Consider the following 25,560-nt stretch of genomic DNA (forward strand, 5'->3'; position numbering starts at 1 on the left):
CATAGAGATAGAGAGTATAGAAAAACTCTGAGAAGACTGTATAGCAGAAAGCACATTTAAATATTAAGTATTTCATTTTTAATAGTAAGCTAAACAACACAGTGCTGAATTTGACTAGCTTGAAGGAAGATGGTGATATTTGTGACCAGCAGGTTATGAGATACTGAAATAATAAAGGATAAGCTAGTGGTATTTACAAGGACAACAAAATGACTGGCCAATTTAGTGCACTGGTCATTTCAAGGAAATAACCGTAAATTTAGTGAGCTAAGACAAAAAAGAAGCAACATTTGTGCCAGTTATTTAATGGTCTGATTTCTGTCAAAGTGGCAGTCCTCTGGAGAAAGTCAAATCAAATACTCTGGATAATATCACTGATATCAACTTGTTCCTTTGATAGTTGGGTCTTTTCATTAAAGTGTGACACAAACTGTGTTTTCAAAACCTTTGCTTTTAAAAGACTCTGCTTGGTTCTCTGGCAAATGGGAAGTATTTACACTTTACATTTGTCATTTGTTTCCTATAATTAATTACAATAGTTGAAGACAGAGAAAAAAAAAGGAAGTCAAATCAGTTAGCTATTACAATATTTATTCATGATTGAAATAGTGTTTTACATATAACTTTGATCTTTGAATCATCAAATTTATTTTTGAGGAAAGGACAAAAGCAAAAATAAATGCTCTCCATCCAATTTAAACTTGTTATTTAGTATTTAGTAGCATATGAACAGACTTGTTACCTATTGTGAAGGAGACTCTGAGAAAATTTGATTTGGGGTTTACTAACATAATCAAAGGTGTTGTCATCTTTAATTCTGGGTTAAGATGAGAAAAAACAGTCTATTGTTCTTCATCCCCTTCCTCATGTTTTTTATATCTTCTTTGCTATTAAAAAAATAGGTTAATTGTGCTATGGAAAAATATGTAATGATTTAGACCAGTGCTTATCTAATGTGCATACAAATCATTGCGGCATCTTGTTATATTACAGATTCTGATCCAGAAGGTGTGGGGTTGAGCCTGAAATTCTGCATTTGTATTGAGTTCCCAGGTCATGCCAATGTTTCTTGTCCAAGGGTTACACAGTGAATATAAAAGAAGCACATATATTTACACACACACACACACACACACACACACACACACACACACACACACAGAGTCAGGTGCTGAGGCTTGAGTTATATTACTCAGTTCAGAAATTGTACTATCCTCCCAAATGGCAGCATATTATCATCATGGATACACACAAGACCCTTGCTTTATTTGCCGGCACATTTTTTACATTATTTCACTTCTCCATGCCTTAATTATGAAGATCCCAGTAACTAAGATATCTAGTTTCTTTAGATTTATTTACTTTTATTGTTTTATTTTTATTTTTTTACTGATACTCTGAGTAAATGGTATTTGCTCTATACACTGACTTTTCAATTGAGTGTTATTAATAAATAATTCCATCTTGTCACATAAAAAGTGCTGGCAGCTATCAAGAGTTCATGTTTTCATTACTCACATAATCAGATAAGATTAAAGTGACCATCAACAGTTTGAAAAAGCATAATGCAAAAGTTGTACAATTAGAAAACATTTTACTTGTTTTTAACCTAATTTCTTCTAAATTTCACCCACTATGTTTCAGGCTCTAGAACTCTGAGCTAATGTACTCTTTATTTCAGTAAATCATCATAATGAAGACCCTTCTGTGTCATCTTGGTTGTTCAGGTATAGTAGAGGGGATGGAAATATCATAGTGAAATTATTTATATGTTACCTTTCAAATAGTGAGTCAGCGTTGATGTCAAACTTGGAAAGCTATATATCCAATTTCCTTTTTTACTATATGCATGTGGCATTGTATCAGGGATTGGATTATTAATGGGATGGATCAATTTGGATCTTTATCTGAATTACAAAGGGTGCCTAAAGTGAAGAAAGAACTAGCTATCTACTAAAATAAAAGTTGGTATCAATCAGTTTTTACTGAGCATACATAATGTACAGTTTATGTTATAAACCCTGCAATCTAAAAGTTAGAGTACAAAAATATAATGCCAAAATCTTTTCTGTAAGGTACCCTTTGCATCAAGGCATGTAGTCTTCCTGATTTTCATCCAATATCTAATGGATTGTTATACTTAATAAATGTGTTTTAAAATACCATTTAATAAAAATTGCATGGTTGCTTTTATTAAAAGCCTCTTAACAATGTAAGAAAATGAAATTTTTCTCTAAGCTTTTCGTCAATACATGAGTTTTTAAGGAAAAAAACAAAACAAAACAAAACAAAACAAACAAAAAAACTTTATAATTTAACCTTAGTGTCATGTAAAGTCCTGCTTTTAGTATCTGCTCTCAAAATTGAACTGCTTGTCAAATTTCCATTAAGCTGAAGGTGAAAAATTAATGAACCACTTACTTCAGATATTTCAAAACTAATGCAAGTGTATTAGTCATGCAGCACAACAAATCAAAGATTTGGGTATGTTCAATTACCAGTTTGGGTTCACTCATATTTAGCTTTTAAATGCATTATTTCATATGCTTAATAGAGCATTTTAGAGAAAAAGGAATCCAATTATTTAATTTTATTAACAGGTAAATCTATCTCAAATTATTTATAGAAATACTTTTTTTTTTTTCTCCCCACAAAAAGTAACTTTAGAGCAAAGTTAAGCAGTGAGTTTATGGGGATGTATGAGTTTTGAAAACTTGTTTAACATGTCTGCTGTGGTAGAGTAATTAGCTGAGGAGAAAACAGAAATATGCAGCAAACGTAGGATTAATAGAGTTATAATTCTTCAGTTGTACCTCTGCTCCATTTTCTAGGTGTTCAGAAAACAGTAAAATAGAATCATTGAATCTATTTTTCAAAAAGAATTGTGATTCTTTTCTTTTCCTTTTAATTAATTGAGCTCTTGTTATGTTCCTGGCAATGTGCTAACACTGAGTATCATACAATGAGGTAGAAGACTTTGTCCTGGTCTTCAAGAAATTTAAGGTTTAGAGGGGGAAAACAAAGTGTTTTTACACAGTGGTAATGTTAATTAGAAATGGCAAGCACTACAAAAAAGGTACAGCTATATCACATAGAACTGAGGTTGTCAGAAAAATCTTCTTGTACAGTGACTTGTGTTTTGGACATTAAAGGAAGTGAATAGTTCAGTCGTGTGATGCATGAGAAGAGCAAGTGCAGGGGAAGGAATGGCTTAAGAAAAAACATGGAGGATGTAAATCACTCTGTTTAGGGGGCAGCTTAAAGTTTAGTATAAGATGTATTGAGAGGAATGATGGGATATAATGTTGAAAATATAGGGTCTGAGATTGTGAGGAGGAGCTTTGATCAACAAGCTAAAGAGTTGAGTATTTTGAACTGGGGAGAGTTGAAATGATGCAACATTTTAAGAAGTTTCATTTTGTGTCGGTAATGTGTCAACACCTAGCATCCACAAAACCTTCAAAATAACAGATTGCATGTTTCTCCTAAATACTACAGTAGTTCTTCCCCCATCCTCAGGGCTTATGCTCCAACCCCCAGTGGATTCCTGAAACCATGGATAGTACCAAACCATATATATGCTATCTTTTTCTCCTATATATACATACCTATGATAAAGTTTAATTTATAAATTGGACGCAGTAAGAGATTAACAACAATAACTAATAACATAATAGCACCATTGTAAGAATATACTGTAAGAAAAGTTAAATGAATGTGGTCTATCTCTCTGATAACTGATCTGATAACCAAGATGGCTACCAAGTGACTAACAGGTGTGTAGCGTACACAGTGTGGATATGTTGCACTAAGGGATGGGTTATGTCCTAGATGGTGGTGAGCAGTTTGGTGAGACAGTTCATCATACCACTCAGAACGGTGCACAATTTAAAATGTATGAATTGTTTATCTCTGGAATATTCCATTTAATATTTCAGACTACAGCTGACTGTGGGTAACTGAAACCTCGGAAAGTGAAACCATGGATAAGGGAACGCTAGCGTATTTCATTGTCTCACATACACTAAAAGTTCCAAAGGTAATGATAGAGGGAGAAAATGCATGCTGGGAGAAGCAGCGTGAGATGGCTATACTAAGGCTTCCCAGCTGGTGTGCTGAAGCACACTGTTTATGCCTTGAGATATTTATCACTATGATTCCAGGTGTAGCCTAGAACAGCATACTGAGTGCTAGTCATTTGTGGCTGAGAGCAATTTCTTTGTGGTTTGAAAATCCCCTTCAGTCCTCAGCAAGCTATATAGATACTAGCATCTTCTGTGTGAACCAAGACCATGCAACCTGTATTGTCTCAGGGCCCCCACTTAGAAGGTCCCACACCTAATGTAATGCTCTGCTATTGCCATATTGAAAATGTGCATACTTTTTGAATAAGAAGTTCCATATTATCATTTTGTTCTAGGCCCTGCCTATTATACAGCCAGTCTTGGTATTATGACAAGAAAATGATTAAGAAGGAAAGAACTACACTGTGGTTAAAATGCACTGCCACACATCCATATAAAAGGGGTTACTAAATTATGAGAGCATCAATGTGCTTATATAACAAAACTGATACTAAGCTTGAATATTCATTTTGCTTTTTTCAAAGCCATGGCTTCTATGGTTTCCATAGGCCTAAGCTGAATATCATTTTTTAGCCTTGTGGTTTTCTAGTTGATAAATTAAGGAACCACTTCTGTGACGTATTTTCTCATTTATAATCTGCCTCCTGGATCCTGGATACCACTTTCGTAGAGTTCTATACCCCCTGCGGTCCTATCAAATTAAATTCTGAGAAAACGGTTGGCAATTATTTTCTCTAATATAAGTTCTGAAAAATATAGCTCTGTGTCCATAAACATTATTGGCTGTCTGATAGAGTCATTCCATTGTGTATTTCCTTTTCTGAGACAGGACAAATATATAAACTAAATTAGTATCCGTTAGGTCTTTCCTGAAGCACATGTTTTTTTCCTCCGTTCTCTTTACTTGTGTATTTTTCTCTTACTCGTGTTACCATAGCTGTTTTTCCTTTTTATTTAATTTTTATTTTCTCAAATATATATATATATATATATATATATATATATGAGTATAAATTGTCAAATATTCCTACGAAGCTTACTTTATAAAAATGTCACCTTCCTCCATACTTCCTTGCATCCTCTCTCCTCTCTCTATCTCCCAAAGGCAAATACTTAATTGCTTTTAATCTTTTTAATTGTTACCTGCTATTTATATTTACCTCTCAGTCTCTCAATAGTGTGTTTAAGAGTTGAATTTGTATTTCAGTTTTATCTATTATATTGACTAAACACTATGGAAGGTAAAGATTTAATTTTCTTTCACAAATCTCCATGTACCCTAAACCCTCTCTTTTTCCTATAGAATGATAACCAATTTTGTGTTAAAAGTCCATTGTTTATATTATTATGATTATGTAACTATCATTCAGATCCTATGACAGTTACATGTCTTTCTTGAAAAACTTTTTGCTCCCTTTGAAGATTATAATTTTCTCATTTTATAGATTTTTATGTATCTAGAAACTCTTTGATCACTAACTCTCTGATCTCACTGTAAATGTTCTCTGAATACATATATGGTATTTCCATTATTTTTATCTTCCCAGAGACCTCCTTCCCCAAGCCTCCTGACTTCCTTTTCATATCCTCACTAGGTTTGCTAAGAGTGCAGCATCTTAGCATTGTCCTTGGATGAGAGTGCATACTTAAGAATGAAAAAAAAAAAAATTAAGTTGATTTGAAGTTCTATATATGGGCAGGATTTATTCACTTATGGGTTTTAACATAGGTGCGTTGTTTTGTTGGTAGGCCTCCCGATTTTCCCTATCTGTCTATCTATCTATCTATCTATCTATCTATCTATCTATCTATCTATCTATCTATCTATCTATCTAATCTATTTGTTCTCCATTGACCTGGCCGTATATACTAGAAGTGACTCTTCTATTGCCCTAAATGGAAGAAAGGATTCTGGGTGCCAAGAGAGTAAATCATCTAAAGAGTCTCAGCAATCATAACACCATCTCGTTTTAAGTATGAGACTCACCCTTCATTGTGTCTGGTGTCTCTCTGCTCAGTGTCCCACTTTCAGTTTTCTGCTGGAGGGACGGAGGGAGCGACAGGCATTGTTCACATTAACTAGGTGAGTGAGGGGCTCAGGAGGAGAGACCTTTTCACAACCAGAATTCCATCCCATCCTCCTGATTCCCTCCTTTACCCCCACTTTAATAGGTAACTGGTATCGTCAATCCCTATGCCTTTCTGGGTTCTATGGTACAAATCGTTTTGCATTTCAGCTTCTTCCATCTGCTAGCTCAGGTTTTGGTCTCCTTGGTCTGTTATATCAGTTGACACTTCTTCATCAGCTTGAAGAATCTTATTGCTATTGTACCTTTTATTCTTTTGGTCCCTATAAATTTATGCTTTTTTATTCCTGCATGATCACTTCAGTGAGAATGGAGGTGAGTACGTGTGTACAATCTGCTATGATTAGCTAGGATACATAATAGTAGTTGGACTGAATTTTTATTATGAAATACTTCAAATCATTTTTAATAAGCAAACAGAGGATGCAACCTATTCCTTGTTAACTAAGGAATAAACAAACTAAAATGAACTTGCTACTTAAATTAAATATTTAATACAAAAGTATTTTCTTCAAGTGTTTCTAATTTATCTTGACTAAATATGCTGTTCTTTTCTCTTTTGAATACAGATGGAAGCTTTAGACAAAACCGGTCAAACCTCACCTCTCTACTAGTGCAACCTATCTCAGCGTCACTCGTTGCAAAACTGATCTCTTCCTCGAATGACAGAATAAAAAATGGGGTCTGTAGCCCTCTAGAACTTCCAAATAATGGTAAAGTATTTAATGTCTTTCTGTTTGTCTTGTAGTTTTTGTAATAACCATGATCATTTTTTTATCTATTAAATTAACATGTTTAGGATTGTTCGTTTAGGAAAAAAACATGAGGGGAGCACTTATTTCTCTTCTCTGGCTCTTTAAGGGACATTTTTGAAAGTAATTTTGATAGAGTGAGAGTTGGCTAAACTGAGGGATTGAAAAAAAGGAAACACACTTTGAACTGCAACAAAGAAAAGCAGCTTTACAAGTAAAGCATTTTGTACTTTCATGAAAATCTGCTTAACGTAGCTTCCCAGTTTCAGCTTCAGCAGTCTTGTTGCCTGCCAAGATTCAGTGGATAGCAGTCAGCTATCTGGGGTATGAAGTCTTTTAGTAAAAAGCATTAAAGCCTAATTCCTGCAATTGACTAAAAATCCCTCTGTCTTTACGCATCATTGCCCGAGAGATGCTTCTTGTACTGCAGTGTAGTTTGTCAGGCCTTGTTGGACCGCATAGGATGAAACTGAAGTAGTTAAGCTACCTGCAGTGGGATGAAAGCCACAGGCTGCCTCTTATTTCTGCCTCCAGCCTCAGCATTAGAGCTCTAAAGAGGAGACTTTCTTTACATATGGTTAAATTTGTATCTAGTCACTGTGAAATTCAACTTCAAGGGCTTTGTTTTTGTGTCCAGACCTGGAGGCTCGACTACTCTTGTTTTATCTCATCTGTTTTTCTCTTGACAACAAAAGCATTAAAGTTAAAAAAAAAAAAGAAAAAAAAAAGGTTTTGAAGAAGCTTAAAAAATATATCTGAATACATTCAGAATTGCCCTCTAGTAGGACAAACTCTTTTCAAAAAGTCCTATAGGTTGAGAGACTCCTAAACTGATTATCGATTGAGCAAAGTGGGGAAATATAGTAGATAACAATGATAAGCCTCTGTCCTCAAAGCAGAATGAAGAGGCAAGCCCTTGAGGAGATGTTGTTTTTTGTTTTTTTGGTTTTTCTTCTGTCCTCTAGTCTGTGACCACAAATTGATCCTGGGCTGTATTTGTTAAAATACATAAAGAACACTGTAATAACAGTTTGGTAGTAAGGAAAGCACTGGACTTCTAAAAGACTTAAGCCCAGATTTGATTAATTAATTAATCCAATAAATATTCAGCGCTCCCCCCCCCCCCCGCCTTGTGTCCAGCCGCTGTCCTGTCCTCAGTGAGCTGACAGTCCCCAGGTTAGCTCCATGACTGCTCATATACCATCTCCCCGCTGGGAGCCTCTGTGTCTGCATGTACAGATAGATATCTAACCTTCTAGTATCTCAATTTGTTCTGAGAATAAATTACGATATATATCTGAGTATACTTTTGTATACTGTAAAATGTTATGCTAAGCAAGTGCCTTCCCTATGAAATAAGTACGTCAATCTCCTTCACAATATGTTGAATAGACATAATGTGTAATAATGGCATAGCTAGGCAAAATAGCACTCACCAGCTGTGTCTCTCCAATAATTTAACAACACATATGAGGCTTAGAAGAAATATTGAGATACATAGTGAAGCCTGTTTATAACTCTAGTTTAAAGAAGCAACCAGATAGGCCTGCTCTCCAAAGAATTATGCCATATCAGCCTTTTTTCATGGGTATAGTAATTATTGTTTTTAGGAGAATAATAGTTATTATTGTTTTTAGGAGAATTCAGAGATATATTTAAATCCAGATGCTATTTCATGTTATAATGGGTCCTTCTGTCTTCATTTTTTAATGCAAAGTATTACATGTAGATTTCCCAAATACTAATTGAATAGTATGAGTGAGCTGTTAAATTTAAACTAATCTTAAATGTAGGATCATGACCCTTTACCCCAGTGTTTTGAACAATAATACTCACGATACAGCCCAAATAATTAAGTTTTAAGTTTTCTTGTAAACACATAAATACATGAGTTGTTCACTATGATATATAGCATGTTGAGACATGAAAAGAATACAGAATAAGATGCTTCATTTTGGGTCAATAAGAGCAATGCTTATATTTTATGGATTATGAAAACAATTTAAAGCACAACATAATTATATCATGCTGTTGAATTTTCTAAATATAGCCCTGAGCTTTTTCACTCAGAAGTTTAGACAGGAGTACATTAAATATGTGTGTAAATCAACTATTTATCTTACCCACTTAACCCTATATATGCAGTGAGTCAGAATTCTCTAAAGTCCAGACAACTAGTGGAATCTGTACTGGAGTTCGCCTGTCATATTTGCTTTCTTAGCATCTGTTTGCATCTCTTCCTTTTTAAACTGTTGCCAACATTTCCTAGCAATATAGTATGAATAGGTTTGACCACATCCCAAGCTCTAGAAATATATCCTGATTAGGTCAAGTCGGCGGATATGTCACATCAACCATAGTATAATGGTTAGTTCAAGAATGATCTTGGCCACGGGGTTTTGAAAATTAATTTGGGGAATATAATCAATAATGTTGTAAAGATTTTGTAGGGTATCCGATGGACACTTGTCTCATTAGGGAGACCACCTCAAGGATGATATAGATGCCTGATCACTGCACTGTACACCTGAAGCTGAACAATAATGAATGTCAACTACAAGTTTATATATATATATATATATATATATATATATATATATATATATGTATATGTATATGTATATGTATATGTATATGTATATGTATATGTATATACTTACAAGAAGCGGAGTACAGCATTAGGAATAGAGCCAGTGGAAATGTAATGGCTCTGTGCAATGTCAGGAGGATAGTGGATGGGGGGAGGGGGGTTCATACATTGTGAGGAATATAAATGATAAACATCTAAGTATTACTTTGTCTTGTGCACCTGAAACTAACAACAACAAAAAAAGAGTGATCTAAGTCTGGCCAAAAAGGGCCTAGACTAAATTTCTGGACTTGGAGTAATGACTCACTTTAATACTGGAACTGAAAAAGAAGGCATGTATATCTGGGATCTTTTGGTAGTTTTCTTGGGACCTTGATAGAGAGTGTAACCTTACCTAAGAATCTAAGAATGGAGCCGACAGGGAAGGTTTAAGTGAATAATGGGGAGAGAGAGAAAGAAAGAAAGAGAAAGGGAGGGAGAGAGAAGGAGAGAGAGAGGAGAGAGAGGAAGGGAGAAAGAGACAGTCTTTTCCATATCGTTTGAGTCATGAGTAGAGCCTTGTCTGAAGCCAAATCTACTAAACTGGCCATATATATGAGTCAATATCCCCACCCCTTTTTTTCAGTCAGTTTATGTTGCATTCTCAGTCTCTTGCAACCAGAGGATGCCTAATTAATACAGACCATAAAACTTAAACTGAACAAAGGAATAAAGCACCTATATACATGAAATAGGCTCAGCAAAGAGAATTAGAGAGCAGGGCATTTGTACGAAAAGCCCTGGGGGAACTAAGAAGTGTATGTGGCATAGAAAAAAGAAGCAGGAGAAAAGGTCTTGTGTGTGTGTGTGTGTGTGTGTGTGTGTGTGTGTGTGTGTATACATATATATGTGTGTGTATATATATATACACATGTATATGTATATATACATATAATACATATATGTATATACACATGTATATGTGTATATATATGCATATAATACATATATGTATATCTGTTTGTGTGTGTGTGTGTGTGTGTGTATAGTTTCTATTGATCAGGTAATTAAATATTGACTTCATTTCGTTTTCCATCATTTTACTTTATGTAGGTCTTATCCATCAGTCTAATATGTTGTCACTCTTAGTCCTTGAGAATCAACCAAAACATGGAAATTTGAATTTTCAGATATCAATCTGAACTTGTTAAAAATTATGAATATAGTAAAAAAAAAGTGGAGGAGAAAGTATAAAAAGTAATTAATGTAATTTAGGGTGAAAAATATAAATGCATCAAGTTAAAAGAAAGATTTTAATGTTTCATGAATCATTTTTGATGAATAAAAAAATGACTGTTTTCAATGTTGCATGCATAAAATTATCATCAGCAGCATTGGCAAGTTTTTACTTAAATAAATTGGGCTGTATCTCTTCAAATGGATGTATATAATATATATTACATATAATATATATTATATAATACATATTCTATGTAATATATATTATATATGCACATATTATTTAAACATATATTTACTATTTTCCTATTCATAAAATGTATATATTTCGATGGGAAATTACATAGAATAACATAACGTCTACTGATAATATTGTTTATAATTTCTACGCATTTCAAATGTGTTTCAAAGATTTGTATTTCTAATTTGTTAATAGCTACCTAAAAGTACACATTATTATCATTTCTTGAGCAGAGATTTAAAATGATGTATTGAACATATATCCTCAAATTGTGGCTATACTTAAATTTATTTGCAAATAGTACCTTTTAACTATTCAGGAAATATCCATTAACAAGCAATGTTACTAATCAGCTTGTTCAGAGTGGCCCAAGAGAGAATTCCTGAGGAAGCCTAAAAAAATATATAAGTTAAAAAAATTGAAAATTTGTTTTTGAGCAGGGTATGCTGTAGTAGACTCCAGCCATCAACATGAAAATAAATTTCCAGAAGAGCATGGTATAAATATTTAATTTGTTCAGACAATTTGTATATAGCATGCATGTAGATATGGTAGCCACTCATTATACAAAAAAACTCAGTGAATTAGAATGCTTTAGGAAAGACTGATCGGTATGCGAAATGCAAGCTAGATGTCAGCAGTCACTAGAGTGTGTAGTGGTGACACCCCAATTTTATGGCTCTTCAAGCAGTCAATTGCACAGTGAACCTAGGAGTCAGAGCTGGAAGCTGATAACAGAGTATCTGTAGTACTAAAGATCAGCCTTCATGAGCTGCCAGTTTGAAGTCCTTGGACAAAGGGAAAAAAAAAAACTTCAGAAATCACTTTGAAGGACTATTCATCAAGGGTCTTAAACTGAGTGAACGTAGGTGGGAAACCTATTGTCCAAAGTCAACAGAAAGTACAGTCAATTCTCTGTGTCCTAGGGAGTGCAGGTTGGGTTTACTTAGGGTGACACAGATCTGTCATTCAGCCAGGACTTCTTAAGTTTACAGCTTTCTGTCTTGACAGTTTTGATTTTAGAAAGTGGTTTAGCTCAGATTCAATCTAGAGTGTTTTTTGTTTGTTTGGGAAAAGACCTAAAGACAACCTGAGATGTACATGTTTAAGCAAAATTATTTTTACAAGTGTCACCCAATTTTCCTCAGCAATTTTTACAGTTTCTTACATTCTCTGCACATCAATTCTCAGGTACCTGTCACTCCTTCCAAATTACGGAAGTTCCAACTAAACATTGTAGTTTATGTATGTGATAAAATCCAGTAGAGCATAACCTTATCTTCATAGTTTAATGATTTTTTTTTTTTTTCACAACGGGCTAACATTACCATTAACTAACCTAGAAACTGCCAGTGACATTCCGGTTCTATATCCTGCATTTCCTTCATATAACATATTTCTCACTGTTCTATTCAGTATTATCCAAATATGTCTTACACATTTGTTTCTATGTTGTAAAGCCCCAGTATCCTCTAAAGCTCAGTGTAAATGCCGTTTCTTACATAAAAAAACCCTTTAGGGTTCTACCCAAGTTGGAATTAGCCTCTCCTGACTCTCTCTGCCATGCTTTAGGCACTCACATGCTATTTTGCATCGTGATATGATTCTGAGATAGACTACAAGCAACTTGGGTTTTTATTAGAACGTATTGTTTCCGCTTCACTTCTATATGTTTTCAATCTTTGAGGTCCCCTTTATGGTCCAGGATGTGATCAGTGTCCCATGACTATTTAAAAAGACTAGGAAGTGTGCAATTATCAGAGTTTTATATATGTCCATTTAGACTAACTTCCTTAATCAGGTTGTTCACATATTCTCATATGAAGCATTCTCCTTTATATCTATAATGATTGTCTGAAATTTTCTGTGACCTGATAATTTAGCTACACTAGCTTTTTTTTAAGGGGGGGAGGGGATAGTATCTTTATGTTACATTTTTTTAGATTTCAACCGTTCTGTATCTTTTTCCTCTTACATGTGTTATTAATAGCAACTAATTTGTATTTTAAATACAATTTGATCATCTTTTTAAGTGAAGCATCTGGTTTGTTACATTTAATGTGGTTATTGATGTATGTATGCTTATATTTTTCATCTTAATTTGGGTATCTTCCCTATATACATATGTTTTCCTTTTGTTTTATTTTTTTTCTCTTTGGATTTAGATTATATTTTGTAAATATGTTCCTCCTTTTACTATTTCAAAAGTTATAAATTATGTTTTGTATTTTTTAGAGTTACTCCAGAATTACAGCTTTTTAGGGATTCTTTGTTCCTGCTCTCTTCGGTGCCAGGTAACTTTCTTTGCAGTCCCTTGGAAGGAGTGGGGAATATAACTCTTTAGGGTCCTACTTAGTGGAGGAAGAGACTCTTTTGAGACTACTTTCTTCTCTCCAATTTGGGCAGGCCCAGACCTTTTTCTTATAACCTTTGCTTCCCACAAGACCATCAAGATGAAAGTTCCTCCAGGTTCACTAAATTTCCTCAGGTTGAAAGCAGCTTTATTGCTTTACTTATCTGGGTTCCAATTACAACTTAAATTTTACCTACCAATTCCTTATTTTCTTGCTATTGTTTACATGATGTCTGCAAAATTTCCTTTGCGTGGTATTCAGCATTGTAAATTATTATCAGTTTGAGGGTTGGTCTGAATATCCTCGCCCACCACATTACTAAAAAGGAAGCCTTCTTCTCCTTTCCTGGCAATACATTATAGATGACTCAGTGAATATACCTAGCTCGGTTGACATATAAATCAAGTTGCCATCAAGAAATCAATGATACACTAAAAATGTTCAATTCAAGGGAGTTTAGTCACAGCCCGATGCGTAATGCGGTTAGGTAAAGGGAAACAGAAAAGGATCCGTGACTACCATAAGGATAGTAATTGTTATTACCCCTAAACCTGAAGGGACAAGAAGACAGTGTGGTTATAGGAACTGACATGTGTTTGAACTGTAGGAGATGGCAGTCTAACAGGAGCTGTGACTTTTAGTCAAGGAATTCAGTCAGTGCCAGCAAGTCACTAGCCAAGCAGGGTATGAAAAATAAATAATGTTTCTGTTACATAACCTGCTAATCACTTGTTGGTGCCTTCATTGTCTAAAGCCAAGATTAAACCCAAGGAGCCAGGTACATGTACTCCATAGAGGTCAGCTTCCTGGGGCACAGAACTAGGTGAAGGGTGAAAATAAATCTAGATGGACAACTGGAACATGTGCCACACCTGTTGTGTCGCAGTTGATCAGTCATCTGACTAATTTGATGATGTGAAATTTGTAGAATTGTTTGGTAGAGAGATGGGGTGAATCGATTAATCAGTTTTTACCCTTATATGAGATACACAGAGGGTAAACGTTATTTTTTTTCTGAGGTTCATATTTCTCACAATATCATTCTATTTCAATATTCTTACTAATTGAAAAGAATAATATTCAATTAAACTTTAAATATCTTCCCACACACATGCAATTTCACAAGAGTGCATGCACATGTGTATGTGTATATGTATGTGTTAGAGACTCGAGGGATAGCTGCTGTTGCCTAATGAATGTGGTGAAGGAGGCCAAGCAAACAGTTTTCGTTCAGTGTTTGGATGCTATTCTCACTTTTCCAGAACCAAATTTTTATAGTACCAAAACAGATTTGGGGAGTATTAATATGTACTTTTCTTTTTAAAATATAATACTGTTATTGTAAAAGCAGTTAATGTTTACTAAGAGTGAGAAAACATAGATGAAAAAATATGAAAAACATCAACACCTTTCATATTAGTTATTTCTGTCTTCCATTACAAGATGACACAGACTAGATAGATTAAACAGCAGCCATTTGTTTACTCACAGTTCTAAAGACTTGGAAGTCTAAGCTCAAGTTTCCAGAAAAATGTGGTTTCTGGTGATAGCTCTCTTCCTGGCTTGCAGACAACTCACTGCCTTCTCTCAGGCTCTTCACATGGCCTCTCCTCTGTGGACACATTGACAGGGTTAGAGATTTCTGGTGTCTCTTTCTTCTCTTATAAGGACACCTTTCTTATTGGATTAGAGTTCTACCCATAAGACTTCATTTAACATCAATTGCCCCCTTAAAAGCCCTGACTCCAAATCAGCCAAACTGGGGGGTTAGGACTTCCATGTATGGATTTTGAAAGGACACAATTCACTCCAAAATCCATTCCTAACACCCAGTAATTATCTCTATCAACATCTTCATAAAAATTGTTTTAGATTTCTATATACATATGTACAGATATACAGGTACTGTACTACCAAAATTATGTATACATATATATATATATATATATATATATATATATATATGTATATATATATGTGTGTGTATATATATATATATATATACATATACATATATATAATTATATATATATATAATTTTGATGTGTCTGTCTAATTAACTATATCTATTTTTTAGTAATAGAAAACTTTAAGTTTTACTAATCACTCCAATCTTTTAAAGTGGATTTATCCAAACCAAGATACAATCCAGGCCTTCAAATTAAACTTATTGTAATCTAGGATGATCCTTTTTGTCTTCTCTTGACACATGCCTATGGGATCAAGTCAATTGTACTGCACATGGTCTACCTTCTCAATTTATGGGATGCTTCTTTGTGATATTATTTAACTGGTTTCTCTCTCCCTTGTATTTCCAATAAACCATATATTAGTCCTTAAGGTTTGTATTAGAAACTTCATAATTATAATTAGTGCATAATACTTGTAAAGGAAATTATTTGCAGCTGATATTATTGTCAGGATACAGAAAATGGTAAAACAGTCCTATTGATTCAGGTGAGGTCAGGCATAGTGAGCACATGTCTTAAGACTAGAACTACCCTCTTGTGTAAACAAACATTCAGTGAAGGACAAACAGAAATGCTGTTTCTGAGAAAATTCCAATATGGCAGGAAGAAACTGGTATTCTAACATCAGTTTGTATGCATGAGTGTGAACACTCCAGTTACTGGCTGCCAGGCCATTGTGATTAGGCACTGTGCATGCTATATCAGGTGATAGATATTTTAAATAAGACCCTGGGGGGTTAAACATATAATGCCCAATCAATTATGTTGGTTCAGAAAAACATTTGGTAATAGGTAGATCCAACGTGGAAAATGGAGCACATAGAAATCTGTACAAGTTATGATGGTATAGAATCCAGAAGCAGTTTATACTAATATAATTAGGCAAGCAGTTGTCATTTAGGAAAGGTGTTAGCAGATTATGGAGCCCAAATCATGAAAATTGTGATTATCGAGCAGATTCTTGAATCTCTGGGATACAGGAACATTGGGGAAAAAAAAAAAAAAAAAAAAGGTTAAGAGTCCCAATTATAGAAGTTCTATCTAGAGTTAGATAGCCAAGAAAGAGACTCAAGTACAGCAGGTTCTCAAATAGCGTCGTTTTATTCAACATTGTTTGATTATAATATTGATGAGAGAAAAAAAAAAAATTCCAGTTGGGTTACTATGTTGACTTTGCACATTCTCCCGTGTCTGTGTAGGTTTTCTCTGGGTATTCCAGTTTCCTTCTACATCCCAAAGGCGTGTACATTAGGTTCATTGGCATGTGTCATTATCCCAGTATGAGATAAGTGTGGGTGTGGGCATGATGCACCCTGGGATGGAAGAACATTCTGTTCAGGGTGGGTTCCCACCTTGCATCCTGAACTACCATTATGGACTCCAACTGCCCTCGACCCTGAATTAGAATAAGTGTATTGGAAAATAATCATCTTTTTGTTTTTATTAATATTTCTTAAATGTTTGCATAAATAACATTTATTTTAATATTACTGTTAAGATTATTTGGGGAATTTTTAAAATGTATTTTTCAATTATAATTGATACACAATATTATATTAGTTTCAGGTGTATAACTTAGTGATTAGACCTTTATATACATTGCAAAGTGATGACTCCCATTAAGTCTAATACCCATCTGACATCACATGTAACTGTTACAATATAATTGACTATGTTTCCTATGGTGTACTTTATATCCCATACTGCTTTTAAAACTGGCTGTTTGAACTGGCCATTCACCCTTTTCACCCATCCCTCCAATGTCCCTCCCATCTGACCACTATCAAGTTGTTCTGTGTCTTTATTTGGAAGTTTGGTCATGTTTTGCTTTTTCTGCCTTTGTGTGTGTGTGTGTGTGTGTGTGTGTGTGTGTGTGTGTGTGTGTGTGTGTGTTTTGGGGGGGCGAGGGCATTGGCCAGAACTATGCCTCAGGAACTTAACTCTTGTTCATACCAATTAGCCCGTGATAAAATTTGTTTTGTTACATGTCATTTTGCTTAAAGTCTCACTTTCTAAGAACCTGTTCGCAACCTTAGGACTTCCTTTACACAGAATAAGACAAATATTCAATTAAAATTAGGAACCCCAGGACGAACTTGTCTAGAAAACTAACTAAAGATAATTATTGGAATTGGCAGCTGGCAACAACTGTTAATACTCAAATCTCTCTAAGTCAGTGTTGTTATTCTTCTTAAATTTGACTATTTTTACTCACAGTGCAGGTGAGATTCAACTTTGTTAGCTATTGGAGAAGAAGAAGACTGAGAACTAGTTGAGCCTTCATAATATCAACAAAAATGCAAGACAGAATTAACTCTGGCACATAATTTCTGTAGCAGATATTTTTCTCTGCACATAACAGAATTAGGGACTAGAGAGAGGCACGTAATATTATGTCTCTTAGCTCTGACACTCCTCACCCTATTTGAATACAAAAATTCTCTGAGTTGAGCAGATTTTTGTCATCTTGAAATCTTTTGAACTCCGCATGTCAACTTTAAAGATTCCATCAAACTTTCAAACATGAAACACAGAAAACATTTGGTAAATGTGAGCAGGAAATATTAATCTCAAAGTAGCAATGCATGTACACATACACATGCATTGATTATTTGAATAATAAATTGCATCTAAGTGTTCTCCATAATATTCTAATTTCAAAAGTAATTTTTATTTTGAAATAAATTCAAACTTATAGAAAAGCTGCTTTCAGTTTTGAATACCACATATCAGTGAAATCATATGGTTCTCGACTTTTTCTGTCTGATTTATTTCACTTAGCATAATAATCTCAAGACCCATCCATGTTGTTGCAAATGGCATTATTTCATCTTTTCTGTAAACAGCAAAGTAACAAGACAAACAAATGAAGTAACAAAAATTCATAGACACAGACAATAGTTTAGTGGTTACCAGGGGGTAAGCAGAGAGGGGGGTGGTAGATGAGGATAAAGGGATCAAATACATGGTGATAGAAGGAGAACTGACACTGGTGGTGAACATACATGATATATAGATGATGTATTACAGAATTGTACACTTGAAACCTATGTAACTTTACTAACACTTGTCAACCAACAAACTTTAATTAAAAAAAAAAAAGAAAGAAAAGTTGGAAGAATAGTGCAAAGACCCCTCCCCCCCCCCCGTCAACTACCCAAGAGCAAGCTGCAGACATGCTGAACCATCACATCTGAATTTGCCCACAATGACATCTCCTACACAAATGGCAAACCATCACAACCAGGAATTAAAAATTGGTACATTACTACCATACACTCCATAGGCACCACTGAACTTTTCTGCCATTTGTCCCAATAATGTCCTAAAACAGCAAATGGATCTAAACTAAGATCATGTCATGCAAGATGTCAAGTCTTCCATCTTAACATAGTTTCTATCTTAACATTTATTATTTTAATGCCTTTGAAGTTTACATGCCAGTTATCCTCAGAATGGTCTCCCATCTGGATCTGTCTGATATTTTTTTCATAAATAAATTCAGGCTCTTTGCCTTTGGTTGCAAAAAGTGAGACTGATTATCAATCTGTCCCATTACTAGTAATGCTAACTTTGATCAGTTGATTAAGGTGGTATCTGCCCAACTTCCTCATTGAAGTTATTTTATTTTTCTTTTATAATCAACAAGTATTTGAAATCATGCAAACATCCTGTCCCCACCCACTCCTACCTCCACCCACTAGTTTCAATGTCCGTTGATGCCCGATAAGTCATCACCAAGTTTATGCTAGTGGTCCCCTTTCAAGTCCATCATTCTTTTTGCTTTTATTAGCTGGCATTCTACTGTAAACAAGAGCTTTCTTTTTCCTGTTTGTATGTTTCTGTATTCATACATGAGTATCAATTTATTACATAATTGATTTATAGTCCTAATTTATTTAATGGATCATAACCCAATCCTATTTTTAATTTGATACTCAACTTGTCACAGGTAAGCCAGGATTAGTAACTTCAACCTGGCTTCTGTGTCCTATGGCATATCCTCATTATTCTTAGAGCATTTCCTTAGTTTTTGGCATACAAAGATGTACCAAATCATCTTGCACTTTCCCTACCCCATTAGCCTTTGCTCCAAAGAGTTTTAGTTCCTTTGAGTGGAAAATGATGTCTAGGAAACAATATATGCATTCTAGATTTGTTTATTGTGATTGGAGTGTTACTGCTGGCAGGACCGCTTAGTAAACACAGCTAGGAAAATACAGTTATATTTTATTATATATTTTGATGCAAATAGGAATATAAAAATACTCAAATGTATATCCATATTTAAGTGTGTGTCTATGTATATGGGAAACTGTGAATACATATCAATACCTAGTATATTTGTTTGTTTTTCTAATCTTTTCATGTTTGTAAATTCCTTCCCTAACGGTAAGAAATCTGCTTCTCATTATCCTGGATATACTTTACTCATGTGCTCAGTTCCCTTGAGTATAATCAGATGATGTCATTACTCCCTTCCCCACCAGAATGGCTTCTCATTCCATTAGAGCTGACAACCAAGCCAGGACCACATAGGCTATTCACCCCACGTCAAATGCTCTGCCCGTCCCCCAACCACAATGCAGTTAACGTCCTCGCCCCACTCAAGCTCCAACAGTATGTGTTCAACTTTTAAATGGGGATGTCCTAGCATGTTCCAGTGGATAATTTCATCATCCCCCTTTATAGTTGCTTTCCTCTCATATTCAGGCTTGTGCGCACACACACACACACGCACACGCACACGCACACGCACATACACACCCTGTCTTCATCATGCCTGGGCCCTGATACCCTGTGCTGGACTATCCCAACCTATTTGAATGCCATCCTTGCCTCACGTGGTCTTCAACCCCTTGCTCTGGGCCATGTCAAGGGGTTGGCATTATATTTTTCTGCCACTGTCAGAGGCATTAACTTGGCCAAACCCACCTAATGGCTTTAAGACTGATTCATTTAGGAGGAGAAAGGAAGGAAAAGGGAAGAAAGATTCATTGTTTTTGAGTATATGAATGTTTAATTTATAAAAATATCATTAAGCAATGTATTTCATTCTCTTGTACTTTCTTTATTTATTTATTTTCATGTAGCACTCTGTGGGTAATCTCTACCCATGCTGTCATACATACATTTACTCCCTTGCTTCTAGGTTCTGCACAGTATTTAAAAGTGTAGCTTTCCTACATTTGATGTATCCATTACCCCAAGGATACACACTTAGATACTTCTGTGTTACCAAACATTATATGTTCGAAGTTCCTCTTGCTGTTTTTTATATCTTTAACAACATGAATTCATGGTCTTCTTGTATCTTTTTTTTTTTTTTTTTTTTATGAGCTCAGTATCAATCTGGCACTTTTTTTTTTTTTCATTTTGGGAGCTTTTAGAATTTTTTATTTTCATCTTTAATGATCTTAAATTTCACTGTAAAGTACATACCCATGTTTTTCTCTTTCTGGAAAAAATATTATTGTTAATGTTATATAATGTCAGTAATAATTATTATTGTTATATGATGTCAAATACCCAGAAGCAAAATAATATCATCATAATTTCTTCAACTATTTTCTCTCCTCCATTTGTTTTTTTTTCTTCTTCTGGCATTCTTTCTACAACTCCTATTTCTATCTACCATACTTTTATACTTTTTTTTTTTTTTATATTGGGGAACAGTGTGTTTCTCCAGGGCCCATCAACTTCAAGTCATTGTCCTTCAGTCTAGTTGTGGAGGGCACAGCTCAGCTCCAAGTCCAGTCACCGTTTTCAGTCTTTAGTTGCAGGGGGCGCAGCACACCATCCCATGCAGAAATTTAACCGGCAACCTTGTTGCTGAGAGCTTACGCTCTAACCAACTGAGTCATCTGGCCGCCCCTCCAGAAGCTTGGTGGCAGCTCGTTGTCTTCAACCTAGTTGTGGAGGACACAGCTCATTGGCCCATGTGGGAATGGGACCAGCAACCGTCTTGCTCAGAGCTTGCACTCTAACCAACCAAGCCATCCAGCCGCCCCAATGCACCATATTTTTAATTGTACTTTTAATTTTCTCTTTTTATCCTAATCTGTGGTTCCCTGGAAAAAAATATTCTCAATGTAATCTAGCTCTCAAATTCATTTTCAGTTATATCTATTACTTACTATCTCTACTTATTCCATTTCCTTCAATTATTCTGTTTTCCATACCTACTGTTTCCTTTTTTTTAAATTGTTCTTTGGTTATTTCTTATTGCTAATACAGTCCCTTCTCTTTTTGAGTTTAATCATAATGCTTACTTTTAAATTCATAAACTGTGTGTTTCAATACATTTACTTTGGGTAGTGTATGTGTTCATCGTGTTACATTTTATGTGGTTATGGACCTCAGACATGTAGGAATGTATTTCAGTATAGAAGTTTATGTTTCCCTGGAAGGATCAGCTCTACTTCCTGTGACTTATAAAAGGACAGAGTTGAAATCAATGTATGTCATCCTGGGTTTGTATAGTGAGACAGAGTAAACGTGTTCCCAGTTACTATGGAACTCTTCTAACCCACCCTTATTTTCAGCCAGTTAACCAGGTAACGTTAGTTTTCAGGGATTCAATGTTATAAGATGCAGCAGGAGGAGGAGACAGTCTTCTTAGATTTTAGTTCCACCACCCCTGGGAATGTGGAAGAGAGGAATAAATACTCAACCAAGGGTTCAGGTTTACTTAAGCCTCTTTACAACAGGATTTCAGCCCAGCAGATAGAGTGAGGCCTCCCTGACCCAATTTCAGTTTCATGTATTAATCCTTCCTTTCTAATATTTTGTCCATAAAGATATGCATTTTTACCTAAGTTAAATCATTATGTATATCTCTTTTTATGTTGTTAATTTCATTTATAATATATCATGTTTCTAAATATTATTTTTACATTTTAATAGCTATACATTTTAGCACAATTTTCTGTCATTTCCCTGTTTGGGATATTTATGTTGTTTTCTGTTATTGATATTATAGGCTATACTACAAAGAGTTCAATTTTTTCTTGTAGGATAAGTTTCAAAGTACAGGATTTCTGTTGTTATGTCTATGAAGAGAAATATCACCTCACCAATGAGTTGTTCAAATTAGCAATGCACAGCAATAGATGCATGATGAGAGTGAAAGTTTATTCCGGATTTTACTGACATTCATTATTAAAATTGAAAATGTGATTGTGGTGTTGCTTCTATTGAAGGAAGAAAAAAAAAACTATGCATATGTGTTTTTAATCATGGATATGGAATAATAGAAAATGATGCATATTGGGATCAACATATGTGTTGGGATATAAATAAATAGATGAAAAGCTGGTTTTTGCTATGTTATAAGTCATTATGTGGACTTGGTCTATACCCAGTGATACATAAGGAAGTCCTGTCAGTTGGAAAGATCCAGTGTAAATATAGCATCTTTATCAGAGCAAGATGTTGTCTTCACTTTCTCAGACTTTTGTGTGTCTTTTAAATAGGAGCCTTAGATTTTGGATGTAGAAAAAGGCAGGGTAAAATAGTGTAGTATCCTTCCAAACAAATGTCTAGGAACTCTGTGATATAGAAGAAAAAAAATGTTTTAAAAACCAATTATCAAAAAGATTGCCAAATAACCAGAAGCAAAATGAGGACAGGACAAAAAAAAAAAAAAAAAAAAAATCAAATCAAATAAATAAGCAAGAGAGCTGACTCTGTGGTTGCCTGGTGTTGGGAGGTTATGGATCCTGGTAAATCAGGGTGGGAGCATAACAATCATGATGGGACAAAAGACATGCTTGTGTGCCTATAAAGAACGGGGAGTTATGACTACCATTACTATATAAAACCAAGACTGTGAGGTGGGAATACGAAGGTTAGAAAGAAATCCACCCACTGGTGAAGAAAAGCTTTCTTCTGCTTGAGCTCTTGATGGGGAAAAAAAAAAATCTGCCTTAGAAATCAAAAACCTTGGTTCAGAATTTTCATTACCATTGTAGTATAGAAAGTCTAAGCCAAGAAATTATCATAAAAGCTGTCCCCAATCCAGAGATGTCCCTGGGATGCCTGGCAAAATAAATGTAATGCTGGGAAAATACTGGGGGTGCCAAAAAATGTATACACATGACTTGTATTCATCTTTTGTTATCAGTATATATTAAATATTACAATTTTAATATAGTTTATTTCCATTCTTATAATGTGTATACATTTTTTTGGCACCCTCTATATTAATATCAAAGGAGGGGAGAAGGACTTTAGAAAAAAAAATTGGGTTAGAGAAGATATATGGAGTAATTTTTTCTATGTATTTTATATAGAAATCAGAAACATAGCAATTTCAAACTTGTATACAAGAAACTAGTGTAAATATACAAAGAAAAATTATATAGTATGACCTGGATAAATTGATAAATTAACATAATATGAGAAACTTTAACACATATCAATAATTAACACAGAAAATGTGTAGAACAATTAATAAAGTCATAGCCATACAGTTTTCAAGATTGATCTACTGGGCATGTATGGATGCTGCACCCATATCATAGGGAATGCACATTCTTTCTGTGGAACATTTACAAAAATGTGTATTCTCTATTTCTAATATGTGATAGCCTATAGAGTCACAAAACCAATCTTACCTAATATTAAAATATCAGTAACATATAGACTTTGCTCTCTGTCCATATTTAAGTTAGATATCAATATAAAAACAGTAACACACACCTTATATTTGAATATTTAAAAAATATTTCACTCATGCATATGTTATGGAAATAATTACAATAGAAATTAAACATTTTAGAATCTATAGGATAATAATCTATACTATATATCAAAATTAATGTACTACTGCTCCATAAAAATCCATAGCCTTAAATACATATGTGTGTGTGTGTGTGTGTGTGTGTGTGTGTGTGTGTGTGTGTGTGTGTAGAGAGAGAGAGATAGGAGGAGGGGATGAATTAGAAGTTAAGTAAAAAAACAAGAAGTTAAGTAAAAAAAAAACAAAACTAAAACTAAACATGAGAATACATTCAGGTAAAATTTAATAAAGCCAATAATAAGTATAGAACTTAATATTGACGTGAAAAAGAAAAAGTAATAACAATGAGTATTCACTCCAAAACTTTTTTTTTTTTTTTAATACTAATGAATTAACTTACTTTAGCCAAACTGATGGGGGAAAAAAGAAAAGGTATAAGTAAGTTAATGCTAGAAATAGAAAAGGGGAAGAAATAACAGCTTAAATGGCAGTTTTGTGTTTCTTTTAAATTTACTAGAAAAAAATGTGAAAAATCTGAATGTGCTTATAACATTTTAATAATATTTGTTTGAAAATATTGAATGAAATGAAATAAAAATATATATTAATTAAACATGTAGGAAATGCATCCTCTCCTCCCATGGAAAAATTCCAGGAGCAAATAGTTTTATGTATGAATCCTAGCACTTCTTTTTTTCATTTAATTTGAATATTTATTTGGCTTTATTCAGCAATTCTAGCCCTAGCAATTCTTTATAAAATGGATAATGCCCATGCTACATAAACTCATACAGAATCTAAGAAAAGAAGCAAATATTCCTAAATATGTGTGACATTGTATAACACTGATATCAAAATCATACAAGAAAATGAGAAGTGAAATGATCAAACACTTCTAAATGTATATACAAATACCCTAAAAATATTAATAACAAAACACAGAATACATATGACCAGGCAGAGCTTATTTCAGGAATATGTACCATTTATTTAACATTGTAAATTTAAAAAAAACAAAAGTTTTACACTTATACCATAAGCTATTTTGACATCTGTTTATGAAAAAATATCTTAGCAAAGTAAGAAAAGAAATGATCTTCTTTAATCTGATAAAGGGAATTTGCCAGAAACCTGTAGCGAACACCCTTTTTAAATAATAAAACCATAGAAGCATTTTTTTTTTTTTTTTTTTTTAAGTGAAGAACATAAAGCAAAGACCAAGGAATCCTGGTGTCACTGCCTGCATTCTGCATTGCACTGGCAGTCCTAGACAACATGATAAGGACAGTAAGTAAAAGCTACAAAAATGTGAAAGAAAGAAACAAAACTATCATTATTTTTCTTTGGTAAATAATTGTCTACATTGAAACTAACAAAATGAAAACCCTATAGATCAACCATTGGAACCTATTGGAGATTAATAAGAAGACTTATTGTAAGACCAAGATGTAAAATCAAATAGTACCCCTATACACAATAGAATAAGTTGTACATGCTATATTTTGTTAACATGGCTGAGA

The 25,560-nt window shown here is 34.2% G+C and overlaps 1 protein-coding gene across 5 annotated transcripts in view; it reads left to right on the forward strand.

Annotated features, from left to right (window-relative positions):
- Positions 1 to 25,560, forward strand: part of NAALADL2 (N-acetylated alpha-linked acidic dipeptidase like 2) — a 1,208,457-nt gene that overhangs the window by 871,384 nt on the left and 311,513 nt on the right. For all 5 annotated transcript variants that reach the window (XM_074328105.1, XM_074328114.1, XM_074328118.1 and 2 more), the window contains one exon: positions 6,742 to 6,885. In XM_074328105.1, coding sequence (XP_074184206.1) covers positions 6,742 to 6,885 — 144 coding nt within the window. The remainder of the gene's footprint in view (positions 1 to 6,741; positions 6,886 to 25,560) is intronic.

The sequence above is a fragment of the Rhinolophus sinicus genome, linkage group LG01, assembly GCF_036562045.2.
Source record: "Rhinolophus sinicus isolate RSC01 linkage group LG01, ASM3656204v1, whole genome shotgun sequence".
Lineage (NCBI taxonomy): Eukaryota > Metazoa > Chordata > Mammalia > Chiroptera > Rhinolophidae > Rhinolophus > Rhinolophus sinicus.